Genomic DNA, 16,789 nt, shown 5'->3' on the forward strand with positions numbered 1-16,789 from the left:
CATGTGTTTTCATGCCAATTTATGGATCTCTGCTTATGGGAGGAGGCGGTACTCTGCTTTGCGACTTCCAGACCATACATGTATAAAAAAAATGTAGTAACGGTTGGTGTTACTAGCTTACGATACAAGACCGAACAGCAAAGATACGAGGATTACAAACTAAACACAACAGATTAAAAACCAGCATCCAAGCGCAATAGAACAGAAAATAAACCACTGAGGAACCCCTTTAGGCGCAATAGAACATAAAATAAACTACTGATGAACCGTTTCAAGCGCGATAGAACAGAAAATACATTACGCAAATTGAGATTTGAAGCATGAGCTTGGACACCACCTCCTTTGTCCTGGTAAAATCCTGAGTGGGCCACAAAACATTCCATTGCTAAATGAAGTAGACGGCTGGGACAACATTATAGGCTAGATACAAAAGCTTGGGCTTTGAAAAGAAGGCAAGTCAATTTTCAGGATGGGCACCAACTACATCAGAGAAAGGCTTGGAGGCTTACTGGCTAGCACCACAGGTTGGTGGTCTTGGCAGCCCAATGTTCTATTTAAATTTGGTATACCGCATCTCCTAGACCCTTCTCTTTACACTTTGAGCACCCTATGGAGGGCAAGTCAAAGGGGTCGTCAGTTGACAAATCATGGGTACGCTTGATGTGTGTGAAATACTCGTGACTGCCACATCTCATTTCAATTTGAGCATCTTGAGAAGCTCTACTTCTGACTCGTAGCAGGCTGAATTGCTTAGCAAACCATCTGTGCCGGCGGTGGTAAGGCAATGTGATTTTCATTTCCTTTAGCACTTTTGCATTCAGAACAAAGAACTTGGCAAAGTCAATAGATGAACTCTTGGTGCCGTCATAATTCTTCAACACCACATTTTTGAGATGGAGCTCAAGGGATTCAATTGGGTCCAGTGGATCATAACTCCGGACATTATTGATAACCTCCCATGACTTGAACTGGAGATAAAGACAAAAAACACACAAGAAATTGCCAGCAGGTTAGCAATACAATAGTTGGCTAGATTGCATGCCAATCAAATGCTTAAACTGAAATTTAACGCAAACAACTATGTTTTATACTCACAATGACATACAACCTCTCCAAGCAAGGGAAGCACTTGAGGAAGTTAACCACTGCATCCAAATTAGGGCCAGTAGATCTGAGAGCCAAAACCCTCATGGTGTGCATTTTGGTGGTCAAACTGACAGCAATCATTTTCTGCAAAAAAATGGCAGATATAAGAATAATAGCCTGCACATAAGAATGTCGATTGCAATTGACGAACACTGCTGCTACCTGAAAAACTGAACTTCCAAGGTGGAGTTCAGATATATCTTCAGACAGCATACCCAATATCGCCAGTTTAGGTGCCCCACCAATTATCTTTATGGACTTTGTGCCCACTGGATCAAGACGTAGCAATCTCTCAAGGCACGGGGCGTCCTCAATGACTAACTCATGCAAAAAGAGACCTTGACTGGTCCAGCCGGCGAAAAAGCGTAAACTTTTAAGAGTTTGGGAGCTGATGCAAAGGCGATCAATGCCAAAAACTTTCATCAGCTCAAGGCTTTCCAAGGCAGGGCAGCCAGAGAGCATGCCCTGGAGAACGTCCTCCGAGATGGTGACCCTTTCCAAGGTCAGCTGCTTGAGGCACGGAAACTTCAGGGACAGCTGCGCGATCAAGTTGGGGAAATGGGAGCCGTAGAATGTGGCCACGCGGATAGTGGGCGAAAAGCGGAACACGGACAATGGCAGCAGGCACAACTTGTCCTTGTTGTTGCCCCAGAACGTGTAGGTAAGCTCGAACTCCTCTAGGTTGTCCAGGGCTGGGGAACTAAGCCAGCCTTCGATCTTGTCGTCGTTCTGAGAGATGCAGACCGAGAAGCGGCGTGCGGGGCCAGGATGCTCAGAGAGTATCTTTGTAATCAATTCCTTGCTATTGGGTCCACGGTCTAACGCGAGGTTCAGAGGAGAGGAGAGCCAGAGCGGACGCCACCGGCGGGAGATGGCCTGAGTGCGTGCCCCTTCCTTGGTGGGGAGAAGAGATACGATGCTGCCCAGGACGGCGTCGGGGACACGGCTTATGTGATCGACGTTCCCCCATCAATTTCATCAGTGAGATCGACGCTCCCCACATCAACATCATCGGAGTTGCCACTCCCCGGCGGATCTTGGTCGTCGACAAGATGGAACTTGCGCTTCTTTGAAGCTTGCAGTGCTGCCGTCGCGGCAGCGACGTTAGCGGCGGCGGCAGCCGCCGCCTCCCCTGCAGCCGTCGCCACGGCCGCTGCCTCCTTCGCGTTTAACGCAGCAGCCGAAGCCTTCGCCGCCGCCTCCTTGACGGTCGCCGCTGCCTCCGTCACAGCCGCAGCCGCCGCCGCCGCCTCCTTGGAAGCAGCCGATGCCGCAGCAGCCGCAGCCAGCGCCGTCTCCTTGGCAGCCGCAACAGCAGCTGAGGCCGCCGCCTCCATGGATGGCGGCTTGTGGGAATGTCGTGGTGGAGGATGGGGAACAAATCGAGGGATTGGGGACCGAGGGTTTTGTTCAGCATCGTGCTGCTGGCCACCGTCCAAATAAATCAACGGTTTAGATTGATCCATCTCGTGAGGGAACAGAAAATGAAATGGACGATTTGGCGGCAACTCCATGAGGTTTTGGCGCCAACTTACCTGTCTAGGTGCAGCAGACCATTTTAGTTTTTCTTCACACTTAAGGGAAGTCTCATTTAATAGTTTGAGCTCCTTTAAAAAAAACAGAAGGCTCGGTCTTTTTTGCTTCACGGCTTGTTTGTTTTTTGTAGTGCTACCTGCTTGTTTAAATACAAAAGACAACAATTGCGGCAGTCGAATTTTGCAACGAGGCCGAAGGCGGGGGTGAGGTGACAAATGGGAGCAAGGAATGTCGATCGCGACGAGGCCGAGCCAAGATCTCGTTGGAGAAGGGGACAGTGCCGCAAGCGGCAGTGAGTCATGACGTCCCAGGTGAAGCTGAGGAAACAGATTAATTAATATGGTCGAGTGTTAGGAGGCTCCTGTAGTCTGTCAGTACATGGGCCTGCTCCCTTCGATGGCACATGGGGCGGACCCGGATGTACGCCACATCGACCGACGCTTGCTATAAGTACCAACGAAGGAGACATCAAAAAGGCTAGCTGGGTGGTGAGAAGGGTATCAGAGCCAGGTTTCCAGTGCAGCGACGACGGAGAGGGGTGGTAGGTGGTCTCTGATACCACGATGTTAGGGTCTGGATCTCACTTTCTGTACACTCACATATACACCTCCGTCTCTCTCTGATACAATTTGGAAAGAAAGAAAGAAGAAAGGAGATGTCGTGCAGTCGCGGTTCTGATCCAAGCCCGGATAGCTTGTTCGTTATCTCCTTTGTTGGTGCTTACAACAAGCATCGCTCGATGTGGTGCGGGCCCGACCCATGTGCTGTCGAAGGGAGCACGCCCATGTCCCGACAGATTACAGGAGCCTCCTAACGTCGAGGTAGGGGGGGTGTGGGTCGTTGGAGAAATCTGGTGGTCATAGTGGACGCTTAGAGGGATGGTCTGAGGCAGAGACCGAGCAAGTTGTGACGTCCCAAACAGAGGCGAGGAAGTAGATTGACTAGTGTGGGTCGAGCAGGGGGAGGGGTGTGGGTTATCAGAGAAATCTCATCAAGGGGTATGTTTAGAGAGATGGTTGGAGGCGACAACAGAGTAAGCTTCAACGTCTCGGGTCGGAGGAGGTGGTGCAGGTTGTCGAGGAAATCTGGTCGGTGTGCAGGTTTGGAGGGATGGTCATAGGAGGGCGCATAATGAGCGGGGGAGGCCAGGGAAGGACGGGGCAGCGTGGTGGTCGCAGGAGGCGAAGTTAGACTAGAGAAGGGACGACTGGAGGTTGAAGAACGTTTTCAGGCACCAGACCAGATGAATATGTGCTCCCTTGGAAATAAATATCGTGCAGGAGTTTAAGTGTTTAACCACAAACGGCGCAGCATCTACTGATTTTGTTCCCCTTTCCATTTTACAGCAGCCGGTGGAGGGAAAGACAGAGTTTAGGCAGGAGACCTTCTTCAACAGTCCCTACCGCGTCGTTTCGAGGGGTCTTTTTCTGTGTCGAATTGTGCGGTACCTCGCTGCGGCAGTAGTGCAGCAGTACCGCTCCTTAGCGGCAGTACCGCCCTTCCTCCGCGGTAGTACCGCCAGGTTCCCTCTTTCCCTTTACTCTTCGTTCTGCGCGGCAGTACCGCCAAAGGGAGCGGTAGTACCGCTTAACCCAGCAGTAGTATCGATGTCTCCTGCGGTACTACCACCCCAAGGTTCATGTTTTGTTGCTCATTTTCCCTGTTTCTTCCACCTGAGCGGTAGTGCCGCTCGTGGAGCGGTTCCGCTCGTGTGCGGGCTGAGCACATAACGGTTGGATTCGGGAGGCCCTATAAAAGCGGGTCTTCTTCCCCAATGAACCTTATCCTTTGAGCTCGTGTTCTTCCCCCATTGTTGACCTTCTTTGAGCTTGCTAACTCTCAATCCATCCATGGTTTCTTGCTAGTTTTTGAGGGAAAAGAGAGAGGAGATCTAGATCCACATTTCCACCAATCACTTTCTCCTCTATGTGAGAGGAACCTCTTGGATCTAGATCTTGGAGTTCTTTGTGTTCTCTTTCTTGTTCTTCCTCTCATTTTCCTCCCTAGCATTAGTTGCTTCGGTGGGATTTGAGAGAGAAGGACTTTGGGCACTCCGTGTGCCCTTGCCATTGCATTTGGTGCATCGGTTTGAGTTCTCCATGGTGATATGTGGAAGTTACAAGTTGAGAAGCTTATTACTCTTGGGTGCTTGGTACCCTTGAGTTTGTTCCTCTTGGGTGCTTGGGCGCCCTAGACAGTTGGTGGTGTTCGGAGCTCAATCATTATGGTGTAAAGCTCCGAGCAAGCGTCAGGGTCTCCAATTAGGTTGTGGAGATCGCCCCGAGCAATTTGACGGGTACCGGTGACCGCCCCCAAGGGTTGTCAAAGTGTACGGGTTCGGTGACCGCCCCCAAGGGTTGCCATTTGTACGGGTTCGGTGATTGCCCTCAAGGGTCCCTTAGTGGAATCACGGCATCTTGCATTGTGCGAGGGCGTGTGGAGATTACGGTGGCCCTAGTGGCTTCTTGAGGAGCATTGTGCCTCCACACCGCTCCAAACAGAGATTAGCATCCGCAAGGGTGTGAACTTCGGTATACATCGTCGTCTCCGCGTGCCTCGGTTATCTCTTACCCGAGCTCTTTACTTATGCACTTTACTTTATGATAGCCATATTGTTTCTTGTCATATATCTTGCTATCACCTACTGGTTTATCTTGCTTAGCATAAGTTGTTGGTACACATAGGTGAGCCTAGTTATTGCAGGTTTTGTGCTTGACAAATTAACCGCTAGGTTTATTCCGCATTTGTTCAAGTCTAAACCGTAATTATTTTAAAAGCGCCTATTCACCCCCCCCCTCTAGGCGACATCCACGGTCTTTCACCCGGGTGTACGCCACATCAACCGATGCTTACTATAAGTAGCAACAAAGGAGACATCGAAAAGACTAGCGGGGCAGTGAAAAGGGTATTAGAGCCAGGTTTCCAGTGCGGTGGCGGCGAAGAGGGATGGTAGGTGGTCTCTGATACCATGATGTTAGGGTCTGGATCTCACTTTTTGTATTACGCTCATAGATACACCTCTATCTCTCTCTAATACAATTTGGAAAGAAAGAAAAAAAGATGTCGCGCCCTTGCCGTTCTGATCCAAGCCTGGATAGCCTATTTGTTGTCTCCTTCATTGGAGTATTTAACAAAAAACTACCACAATTCGTGGAACCGTGCCTACAAACTACCACTTTACAAATTTGTGCGGAAAACTATCATTTTTCATTAATCTTTGACAAAAAACACTAACGACTGATTTGGACGAAATTAAACTCGAATATGACAGCGCCGCCGGAGTATTTCATCTTCTCCGCCTCTGGTGAAGGCTGCCGCCGCCTCGATCTCTTTCTCCGGCTTCAGGTCCGTGCAGTGCCGGAACCAAGGCCACGGCTGCCGGGCCGAGGTCTCCGGCTGCCGCGCCGAGGAGCATGACGAGGCATCACATTCAAGCTCCTCCCCAGCGAGCAGTGCTGCAGCCTCGCCGTGCTCGCCGCTAGGCCGCACGGAAGCATGCCCGCCCCTTGCATGGAGACGAGCTGCCAGCCGGAGTCGACCCCGGCTATGCCTCCTCTCTCCTCCGTAGGTGCGCGTGCTCGGGGCGGTCGCCTGCCGTGCGCTCTGGTGGGAGAGATTCCGCCTTGCGCACTGCTACCCGACGACCGGCGGCTCCCCAATCTGCTTCGTCGCGCGGCAGGTTCCGGCTGCGCGGCATCTTCCAGTGACCTGCTAGCCAAGGCGGAGGCGGGAATGAGCTTGCCGGCAACAGGGACCCGATTGCTTTTTTCCGTGTCTTTGCAGGGACCTGATTGCGTTTTTATTTTTTCATAATCGAGTTTAAACAAGTTGAATCGGGCATTTTTCATACATGGTAGTTTTTAGTCAAAGATTAGTGAAAAAATGGTAGTTTTTCGCACAAGTTTGTAAAGTGATAGTTTATAGACACGGTTTCATGAATTGTGGTAGTTTTTTGTTAAATACTGCCTTCGTTGGTACTTATAGCAAGCATCGCTCGATGTGGCGTACGCCCAGGTCCCGCTCATGTGTTGTCGAAGGGAGCAGGCCCATGTACCGACACATTACAGGAGCCTCCTAACATCGAGGTAAGGGGTATGGGTCATCGGAGAAATCTGGTCACAATGCATGTTTAGACGGGTGGTCTGAGGCAGCGGCAGAAAAGCTCGTCCCAACCGGAGGCGAGGAAGCGGATCGACTAGTGTGGGTCGAGGAGGGGGAGGGGTGCGGGTTGTCAGGGAAATCTGAACGGGGTACGTGTTTAGAGGGATGATCGGAGGCAACGACAGAGTAAGCTGCGACGTCTCAGGTCGAAGGAGAGGGTGCAGGTCATCAAGGAAATCTGGTCGGTGTACAGATTTGTAGGGATGGTCGGAGGCGGCATCAGAACGAGTGGGGGAGGCCAGGGAATGACGGGGCAGCGAGGTGGTCGGTCGATGCTAGAAGGTAGACCAGAGAAGGTACGGCTGGAGGTTGAAGAACGTTCTCAGGCACCAGACCAGATGAATATGTGCTCCCTTAGAAATAAATATCGTGCAGGAGTTTAAGTGTTTAACCACAAACGGCGCAGCATCTACTGTTTTTGTTCCCCTTTCCATTTTACAGCAGCCGGTGGAGGGAAAGACAGAGTTCAGGCAGGAGACTGCACGTTCAGCTAGTACAAATTCGATCTGAAATGGAGAAGTCTACTGCTGCCCGGGTCGCAGGGATGAGAGGACGACGTCCTGCAGGGCGCTGTCCTTCTGCATCGCCGCCTTGAACTCGTCGAAGGTGACCTCGCCGTCGCCGTTGGCGTCCATCGTGTCGAACATCTCGTCCAGCTTCCCCGGCTCCGCGATGTCCCCCGGGAGGCACTCCTCAGGCAGCGCCTAGCAGCCACAGCAACAAGTTTGTGTTCAGAACAACAATCTGATCTGGTACAGTACAGGTAGTGTGTAGTGTCTCTGTGTCTGCCCTGCTTACCCGGAGCATCGAAGCCAGCTCTTCCTTGCTGATGCAGCCCGACCGATCGGCATCGTACATCTGAAACAGTAGTGTTTTTGGTCAGATCATCATCACAAGAACCTTCTCCAGTAGAGTCACGCTGTTTTGGGGTTTACCTGGAAGCAGAGCCGCAGAGCGTCGTCGCCCCGCGAGTTCCTCAGGCTGGAGAGCCCGCAAAGGATCTCCCTCATGTCCACGGTTCCGTCACGGTTGTTGTCGAACAAATCAAATACACGAGGAGCTAGAGGGATCAGCGAGTCCATCTTCATTGCTTTCAGCACCTGCTCGAATTCTGTTAGTGTGGCGTTCTCTCCATCTGCGCATCTGCAACAGGAGCACTTTGTAGATAAATTCAAGTATTGAGCCAAAATATAGCCGGTATCAAATGTACTGATTGAAGAAACACACAACTACGCTATTCATCTTGTCACTAACTGAGAAATGTTGTCACTGTTCAAGTAATAAACAATATTTTGAAGATTGGACACTCACATCCGTGCAAAATGTTGCCTCAGGTTATCTAGCTCTTCCGAGGTAAGGTCATGGGTTCCTAAAAGACTCCTCAGCCTTTTTGTCCTCAATGCCACTTTGCTGCTCAGGACGCTGGCTATTGCTGCTGCCCGCAATTTCCTTCTAGCATTGAACCTCTGCAGTTTCGAGACAACCTCTGCGTCGATGCGATCTTGCTTGGCGCAGTCTCCTATCACCCAAGGATGCATCAAAAGCTGGTTTTTCATCATAACGGGCCCACAGTTAACTACAGTTATATCGACTAATAAGTAGAGTGCGAAGAGCAAAAAGGGAGCACGAGACGGACATCACTCGCAGTGGGCCTTTTGTAAGGTTCAACGGAAAGCAGACTGGAAATCAAATCTTTGGCTGATGAAGTTATTGTTTTCCATGTATGCTCCTGAAAACTGAATTCACCCTGAAAGAAGCACATCAAACAAACGACATTAGATTAGACTCTGACTAGTGCAAGATTGGTGGGTTCTTTGTTGAAGCAAGCAATCAAGGGAATTTGTATATATAGACACTCAAGTGCTCAAGTTCTTCAGACACCTATTAGTTTTGGGGACTTAATTCTTCAAAGAAAAAAAGGTGTCAATTCCTTTTTCAGTGGCTTACGACACAATCTTCAATTAACCCCACATCATAATACTCGCAAAAAAGATATCCATAAGGGCCCTTATTTTGGCTCACTCTCTAAGAAAATATTTTGTTTGCATGCTCAAAGGAATCTCCAGTTAGCTACTGACTCACACATCTCAAAGAAACTTGCCCATTGGAAGTCTGGAGCTGGACATCAGATAAGACAAATTGGAATTCAAGTAGCAACAACTAACAGAAGAATAAAATTCAGCAATGATTGGCAGTCATGTCTCTGTACTATTCAAGGTCAATTGCTCCAAACCAGTTGACAGAAGGTGGACACTCATGCTAACTTTGCAGACTGAATCAAAATGCCTCACCCATAATTTATACTGGAAGAGCGTTTACAGAACTTATAAACCACAAATATTATATTCGCGGGCACGGTGATTCTGTTTCACAAGAAAATGCAAAGATCATTCCGGGAAACTGATTTAACTCCCTTCCCACTACAAGTGTGTCTACATAATCAATCAACATTGTCCTAGCTGGTTGTAGAAATACTAACAGGGTTAAGATTGCACAACATTTTCAAACCAATCACTGCACAACATTTTCCCCATATGAATCACAATGAAAATCCAAACCAGTTTAACCACCACTGAAGAACATTTTGCATTTCCGAAAAAAGAGGACATTTTCCTCAGATGTTAGTTGAGAGGAAGAGGAATGCTTACTTGCAGGATCCTTTGCTGCTTTTCTTGATTAGTTGCAGCATGAAATGGTGGGCACCTGAAATATATACAGATCAAAGTCTGCAAACTGCAATGACGAAATCATGCCAAGGAAATTACTACTCCTACAAGACAGGATGACCAACATACCCGGACAAAAGAATATACAGAATCACCCCAACAGACCACATATCACTTGCAGTCGAAACCTCTTGCCGCGAGAGTGCCTCTGGTGAAACATAATCTACCGACCCAAACAGCGCCACAACCGGGTCACTGAAATCTTCTACAGAACTCAAACCGAAATCCATAATCTTCAGCGTGGAATCTTCTTTTCTGTCCGAGAAGAGGCAGTTCTCTGGCTTCAAGTCCCTGTGTATGATGTTGGCCTTGTGAAGAGCCTTCAACCCACCAGCAATCTGCCTAACAACAGCGGCCGCATCAAACTCCGAGTACCGCTCGCGCCCTATGATCCTGTCAAACAGCTCGCCACCCGAGCACAGCTCGAGGACGAGGTGTACGCCGTGCGCATCCTCGTACACATCGTGCAGGCTGATGACGTTCGGGTGCGGCGCGACGTTCTCCACTATCCTCCTCATGACAAGAATCTCGTTGGTGAGCAGCGCGTCGGAGATGGATACCTGCTTCCACAGCGGGAGGCCGCCCGAGCTCGGCGCGCCCTTTGACCCCTGCTGCATCCCCATCATCGCAGGGCCGAGCCTTCGGAGAGTCTTTATTGCGACCTGGGTCTTTCCATCATCAGACTTGCTCACACCTCTTCTGACTATGGAAAAACCGCCTCGGCCAAGGACATCCGCAACTTCATAGTCATCGGACAGCCTTCTGCTTTCAGTTGTTGACATTGTGCAGCAGCAAGAGCAGCTTCAACTGGCTATTTGACCAAAGAACCTGAAACTTGAGGAAGCAAACACCAGTAAGGCCCCTAGAGCCTTAGAGGGCAGGAGCAACCGGGCTGGCGGTGAACCGGCACGAATCGACCTGCTTCACACGAGAAATGAAAACGGTAAGCACTGCTAGCGGAAGAACAAACTGATCGCAGGTGTCTCTGAGGGGGAGAGAAGGGAGATTGGGGAACAGCAGAGCAGGAACTGGAAACAGTAGTTGTGGAGCTGATAGGGACTTCATATATAAACATCTGCCTGTGGCAATTATACAGAGAGCATAACGGAGGGGGTGTGGGGAGATTGTGACGGCAGAAGAAAGGGACATGTGCCAACAACCAGCAAAAGGGAATAAACTCACCAGGTACTTCCTTTTTTTGCAGAGGGCAAGATGACAAGAGCAGAGCAGATGATGGTTGAGGAGATGCTAATTGTGTTGACCTGGTCGCTAGCCACTGCTCTGGGCCGGGGCTGCTACTTTGACTTGGTCTTCACTCGGTGAGGCCAGACTTGGTTCTAGGTTACTGCTTTCTCATGCACTATTATTGATTGATGGAGCTTTCTTCTTCAGCCGGTGAACACGAGAGCATATTGTGCCTGAACAGAACCCATTTTTTATTGCAGAGAAGAGGCCCAGTAGAGCAACTGTGTCCACTTTGCAGTTGATCTATCTATCTGACTTGGTATTACAGTACTCAATTACATTTTAGACTGCACAGAAGGCAATTCCTAAAAGCAGTCCCAACTACTGGCAATGCTGTACTAAACAAATGGAGAAAACAGTGGGGTATTTGTTTATGCATGAAACTAACAAGATTGCTCAAGGAAACAAAGAGTGTATTATTGCTATTAGTTACTACTCCCTCCGTCCCATAATGTAAGACATTTTTTGACACTACACTAGTGTAAAGTGTCAAAAAGCGTCCTATATTATGGGATGGAGGGAGTACCATGTAATCGATGTCATGAGGAACAGGTACTTTCTACTACTAGGGCGTATGTGATTTCAACTGTCAAATCATAGAGATGCGATGATAATTTAGAAAGATAACCATTGCTTTAAACCACTCATCAAGAAATCACAAGCGAAATAAAACTGAACATCACAAGAGAAATAAAACTGCAACAGCAAAACAAAGAAATTATATCTTTCACGAACGGACTGCCTTCAAAACTTTCACACACAAATAGGTTGCTACTAGGATAACAATGGGTTCATAACTTCCAAGATTAGACGACAATATCCTACATAGATAGTATACTGATGGCTCCAAGCAAATGTTTCCACCACGGCAACACCCACAGAGAGGTGCATCGAAAAACTGAAGTTTCCATATGAACTACGCTGAATCCCCAAAATCAATTGCTCTTCTGACTCTTCAGATCTATCAGCCCGTATGCCCCCTGTCTGTCCCTGGATATTTTCAACTCCTTCCTTCGACGGTTCCTTCGCTCACTTCTAGTTGATTTTTTCTTGCCACCTGTTTCTTCTTCACTTGTTAACTTGCCCTCCTCTGGCTTTCCAGAACTAGGGTCTTCCTCCGACCTGGATTCCTTGCCAGTCTTGGCCTTCTTGCTCTTCTTTGACTTTGTCTTGGCATCTGCATCTTCTTGCTCACTTGTCAACTTGACTTCCTCTGCCTTTTCAGAACCAGGACCATCCTCGGACCTGGATCTCTTCCCAGTCTTGTGCTTCTTGCTTTTTGACTCTGTCTTGCCATCAGTTTCTTCTTGTTCACTTGTTGGCTTATCTGTCTCTGGCCTCCCAGAACTAGGGCCTTCCCCAGACTTAGATCTCTTGTGAGATTTGACCTTCTTGCCCTCTATCTTCTGTCCTCCAAGGATCAAATCTTTGCTCAGCTTCTTATGATGAGTCACCTGCCATTCATCCTCCCTATATGGTGCTAGCTTCTTCATGGATACATATTGGTTCAGATCCCTGTCATCTGATTGCAGTATCTCATACGTCTCCAGTCCAAAACTGTTTGGCTGAACTTGCCTATACTTGAACCGTGTCTTCAGATCTCCAATGGTGTCCTCATAGTCTAGCTTATAATACTCATCAAGCTCCTTCTCAAGCTCCACCTTGTCCTTGAGAGAGATCTTCCCCTTCTTTTTCTCGCCTTCCTCCTCACCATTTGCAAGCTCCTTATTTTTCTTCTTCTCACCAGTGGCAGTAGACCCTTCTTTACCATCAGGTGCCCAATCTTTAGGTAACCCAAGCAATTCATCTTCCTTGTCAAAATCAGGTTTGACCAAATCCAAATCATCTCCACTTCCAAACCCAGGATCAACCTCATCAGCACCATAGTAGCTGTCATCAAACATCTCCTGCATTTTCCTGTCATAATCCTCTGGATCAAAATCTTCCTCCAAGTCATCTGCACCAAGCTTACAGGCAGCTTCCCCTTCAATTCCAGCAATCATCCGGATCTTCTCAAGCTTCTCAGCAATCTCTTTCTTCTTCAAATTCTTGAGATGCTTCAGCTCCTCTGCCTGCTCCTGCTTGGCTCGCGCAAGCCGTTCCTCTTTGCTCTTGCGCTGCTTCTTTCTGCTGCTCTCCTTCTTCCTCACAGACCCCTCAACAACCCGGGGATGTCCCATTACCCGATCAGTCACCACTCCCTCTGAAGCTTCCACCTCCTCATGCCGGAATTTATAATTCCCCAACTTATTATAAATATCCTCATAGTCCTCCTGAGTTTCGATCACATCCTCTTCCTGTGAGACCTCCTGGATATCATCCAGCGAGAACTTCTCCGGCGCTGGTTCAAGGTAGGGCCTATTGAGGATGTAATTCTTCAAAAACTTCTCATTGTCATCCAGCTTGTCATCATCCCCAAAAACCTCACCCAACAGCTCCTCGGTCTGCTTCTCGTCTTCGTCCTCTTCGCTGTGGCCACCATCTCCTTCAGCCTGCTTCGCCTTGAACAGATCTTCCTCCTCATCATCGCCATCCCCCAATGCCTTCTTCTCCGCCTCAAGGAACTCCTTGAGCCCGTCCCTCTGGAGCTCGTTGTACGCAATCCGGTCATACTTGCTGCCGCGGCCAGCCTGCGCGGCAAACTCGGGGCCCTCCTCGAGCAGGTGCTGAGCGTTGACGTCCTTGAGGTACAGCGGCCGCTCCTTCTTGGCCTTCTTCCCCTCCTTGGGCTCCCCCTCGGCGCCGTCCTCGTCCTCGTCCTCCGACGAGGAGGAGTACACCTTGGCGTCCTTGTCGAAGATGGCGCTGTCGCCGCTGCGGATGCGGCGGATGACCTGGAGCACGCGGCGGTCGACGCGGCGGGAGGCGGCGGCGACGGCCTCGTCCTCGTCCGACTCGTCGTCGGAGTCGTCGTCGTCGGAGTCGTCTGGGTCGGCGACGAGGGCCTCCTTCTTCTTCTTCTCCTTGAGGCGGTCCAGCGCCTCGCGCCGCTTCTTGTGCTCGTAGCGGCGAGCGTACCCCTCGTCGATCTGGAAGTTCGAGTAGTCCTCGGCGGGGCCGTCCGAGTCGTCGTCGGAGCCCGCGAGGATGTCCAGCACCCTCCTCTCCCCCTCCCCCTCCCCCTCTCCACTCATCTCCTCCGGCGACGCCTTTATTGCTGCGGCGGCGGCGCTGCTCGTGCTAGGGTTTTTGCGAATGGAGACACACCGCGTAGGGGGGCTACGGATCAACCGGTACCTCTATTTACGACCGAGCAGTCTGGCAACACGGGCCCACCTCGCCAGCTCAACGCGACGGCCCGTTGGGTTCATTCTCGGCCCAATGAGGCCCGGTCCAGCCCATATCCGTCGCGGCAGTCTCGTCCGCGCGGCCGCACCTATATAGCCCCTGCCGCTAAACCCTAGCGAGCCCTCCATTTGCGCCGCCGCCTCCCCCGAAGCCATCCGCACCCCCTTCCCCACGCTCGCTCGCCCGACGCGATGGCTCCCACCAAGAAGGCGGTACGAACCCTAATCGATCCCCGCCCGCCGCTCCTTCCATTTCAGCTTGATTCGTTCCTCGGTTGATGCGGTGGTTTTCTCTTTTCTGAGAGATCTTCTCACTGTTTTTCGATTGGTGATGGGTGCGCTCTGCAGAAGAAGAGCGGGGAGAACATCAACAACAAGCTGCAGCTGGTGATGAAGAGCGGCAAGTACACGCTCGGCTACAAGACCGTCCTCAAGACGCTGCGCAGCTCCAAGGGTATGGATCTATTTGTCATTGTTGATTTATTTGTCGTTGTGGCTGATCTGCTAGTTCCTTGGTCTGCTGGATCCGAAGGGTCGTACTGTAACTTACGCTTGGGACTATGTTAATTCCGGTGATGCGTGATTAGCTTTTGTAGAATGAGGTGGTTAATGTCTGATTTGTGGCTGTCAATTGCTTGCTGTACTTATTTGTGGGATAAGCTGAACTGTATATGTATTCTCTGCATGTTTGTAATGGTGCCCAGTGAAGTTTGTAGCGGTGAAACTTTTAGTTCGTAGAATGGGACTGAAGTTTACCTCATTGGCTTGCTTTTGCCGTGCCTTAGAGATGAATACAGCGCCCTAGAACAAGCCACTTCTTAGTTATGACTTCTGCCAGACCTTTTAAATGTCTAGTGGACAATGGGAGGTTGAAATATTTCTGTTTGCTGATAGCTGTTTGTGCTGTGTTTTCGGTTGTGTGTTGGAAGTTGTCTTGTAGTTTTTTCCGATGAATTTAGTTTGTAGAGTGGGACACATTGTTGTTTGTACCTATCAAATTAGTTTGTAGACTGGGACTGAAGTTTACCTCACTGGCTTGCTTTGGCTGTGCCTTAGAGATGAATACAGCTCCCTAAAACAAGCCACCTCTTGTATTGAGACTTCTACAAGACCTCCTCCATGTCTAGTGGACAGTGGGAGGTTGAATATTTCTATGTGCTGAATTAAGTTTGTACTGCAGTTTAGCTTGTTGTCTTGCTTTTGGTGTGCCTAAGAGGTGGATGCATTGCCTGAGGCAATTGCATCTTTGTTGGGCAGTTTGGAGTTTAAAACTGATACAGCCAGATGAGTTTTCTTGCCATTTAGGGCGTTTATAGATTGTTTGTCTCTTTTTTCATTTCTACAATTTTATTCCAGTGGTTTGTGCTTTTGTAATGATTTTTACTTTTTGTTGTGTTAGAATATTGGACTGTAGAACGGGACTGAAATTTGGCTCCTTGGCATCTTTTGCCGCCATAGAGATGAATGCAGGGCCCTAGAATCATTTCAGCCTACCTTTTAAGACTTCCCATGTATCATTATCTGGGGAACAATTGGAGGATGAAATATTTTTTGTTATATGTTGAAAATATTCTCTGTTGTTCTATCAAACTGGTTCCATGGAATCACCTGTGCCCCAGGATGGCATTGCTATATTCGTTGCACTCATAAGATTGCTCTAGTGTTCACCTGTTTACATGTGATTCTGAGTACTAATATGAGAATTTGTTTCAATATTCAGGGAAGCTGATCATCCTCGCGAACAACTGCCCTCCCCTTAGGAAGTCAGAGATTGAGTACTACGCTATGTTGGCGAAAATTAGCGTGCACCACTTCCACGGAAGTAAGATAATTTTGCTCTTTCAGACCCTTTTTTTTTGTCCGATTGCTTCTCTCTTATAGCACCTTATGCGCAAATAGTTGTCTGCCTGTTTAATTGTGCTAATAATTTGCATTGTGTTTCAGACAATGTTGATCTTGGAACTGCCTGCGGCAAGTACTACCGGGTGTGCTGCCTCAGCATCCTTGACCCTGGTTCGTTGCCATTCAGATCACTTGCATTTGTTTCCTCTTGCTCCCTGTAATATCTGCTGACACCAGTTACATTGTTCAGGTGACTCGGACATCATCAGCACCACCACCACCACCCAGTGAAGAGAAGAGAGCTCTCTACCTATTTTATTTAGTCGAGTTGTAGGGTCCTGTTGTGCTCTTGGAACCACTCTTGTTATCTTCGGTTTGTGTACCTTTTTGCGATGCTGAGTTGGAGCTGTCATACAGATAATACTTCATATGGTTGTTCTGCTGGACATTCATGTGGTTTTGTTTTCATGATATCGTTGTTTCCATCTTGCTGTTGTTTGCTAAGTGTTTTTTGATTCACACAAATCTATGATTCTATTCACATGAATCATTTTCTAAATCTCCACCAAATCCCTTGATTTTCCTAATTCTAGTACATGCTAACTGAAACTTGGGCTAGAACATAAAGCTGAATGGCTAATTATAATTCAATGTTTCCAACGATTGATCAGTTAGAGCAACACGCCAACTCAAATGTTTTTGGTTCAACGCTGGTTGAGAGAACTGGTTGAGAGAAACAGATGAAAAAGCCAACCCAACATGTCGACACCCGACCCAGCGATCGCTTTTTGTTCGCGTCTGGCCCATTTCAGGACCAAATTTGAGCAGGGTTTGCCTTGGTGTGAT

General features: G+C 49.0%; 3 protein-coding genes across 3 annotated transcripts; 1 reads left to right on the top strand and 2 right to left on the bottom strand.

Moving 5' to 3' along the window:
- Positions 1-356: 356 nt before the first annotated feature.
- LOC119354360 (F-box/FBD/LRR-repeat protein At1g16930-like) lies at positions 357-2,483 on the bottom strand. The gene is made up of 4 exons (XM_037621096.1): positions 2,168-2,483; positions 1,309-2,111; positions 1,096-1,230; positions 357-968 (listed from the first exon to the last, which is right to left on the bottom strand). Exons 1-4 carry the CDS (start codon positions 2,481-2,483, stop codon positions 555-557), a joined length of 1,668 nt encoding a protein of 555 aa, XP_037476993.1. The 3' UTR covers positions 357-554.
- Positions 2,484-7,180: 4,697 nt separating this feature from the next.
- On the bottom strand, positions 7,181-14,012 carry LOC119284594 (calcium-dependent protein kinase 1-like). Its single transcript, XM_037563730.1, has 8 exons — positions 12,269-14,012; positions 9,639-10,177; positions 9,492-9,546; positions 8,480-8,590; positions 8,155-8,387; positions 7,779-7,986; positions 7,642-7,701; positions 7,181-7,547 (listed from the first exon to the last, which is right to left on the bottom strand). The coding sequence occupies exons 1-8, from the start codon at positions 13,946-13,948 to the stop codon at positions 7,365-7,367; spliced, it is 3,069 nt and encodes a 1,022-aa protein (XP_037419627.1). The 5' UTR covers positions 13,949-14,012; the 3' UTR covers positions 7,181-7,364.
- A 192-nt stretch (positions 14,013-14,204) lies between these two features.
- LOC119284585 (60S ribosomal protein L30) lies at positions 14,205-16,426 on the top strand. Its single transcript, XM_037563718.1, has 5 exons — positions 14,205-14,314; positions 14,450-14,555; positions 15,822-15,923; positions 16,046-16,114; positions 16,194-16,426. Exons 1-5 carry the CDS (start codon positions 14,294-14,296, stop codon positions 16,232-16,234), a joined length of 339 nt encoding a protein of 112 aa, XP_037419615.1. The 5' UTR covers positions 14,205-14,293; the 3' UTR covers positions 16,235-16,426.
- Positions 16,427-16,789: the final 363 nt, after the last annotated feature.

This window comes from Triticum dicoccoides, chromosome 1A, assembly GCF_002162155.2.
Source record: "Triticum dicoccoides isolate Atlit2015 ecotype Zavitan chromosome 1A, WEW_v2.0, whole genome shotgun sequence".
NCBI classification, from domain to species: Eukaryota; Viridiplantae; Streptophyta; class Magnoliopsida; order Poales; family Poaceae; genus Triticum; species Triticum dicoccoides.

Bases quoted from the DNA above. Each gene is read 5' to 3' on its own strand.
- LOC119354360 (XM_037621096.1), bottom strand. From the start codon at position 2,483: ATGGAGGCGGCGGCCTCAGCTGCTGTTGCGGCTGCCAAGGAGACGGCG. The intron at 1,231-1,308 runs GTAGCAGCAGTG...ATTTTTTTGCAG, and splicing joins TTGGAAGTTCAGTTTTTCAG to AAAATGATTGCTGTCAGTTT. The intron at 969-1,095 runs GTGAGTATAAAA...CTTTATCTCCAG, and splicing joins TGGAGAGGTTGTATGTCATT to TTCAAGTCATGGGAGGTTAT.
- LOC119284594 (XM_037563730.1), bottom strand. From the start codon at position 13,948: ATGAGTGGAGAGGGGGAGGGGGAGGGGGAGAGGAGGGTGCTGGACATC. The intron at 9,547-9,638 runs GTATGTTGGTCA...TATATATTTCAG, and splicing joins CTGTATATTCTTTTGTCCGG to GTGCCCACCATTTCATGCTG. The intron at 8,591-9,491 runs GTAAGCATTCCT...TGCTTCTTTCAG, and splicing joins AGCAGCAAAGGATCCTGCAA to GGTGAATTCAGTTTTCAGGA.
- LOC119284585 (XM_037563718.1), top strand. From the start codon at position 14,294: ATGGCTCCCACCAAGAAGGCG. The intron at 14,315-14,449 runs GTACGAACCCTA...TGCGCTCTGCAG, and splicing joins TGGCTCCCACCAAGAAGGCG to AAGAAGAGCGGGGAGAACAT. The intron at 16,115-16,193 runs GTTCGTTGCCAT...TACATTGTTCAG, and splicing joins CCTCAGCATCCTTGACCCTG to GTGACTCGGACATCATCAGC.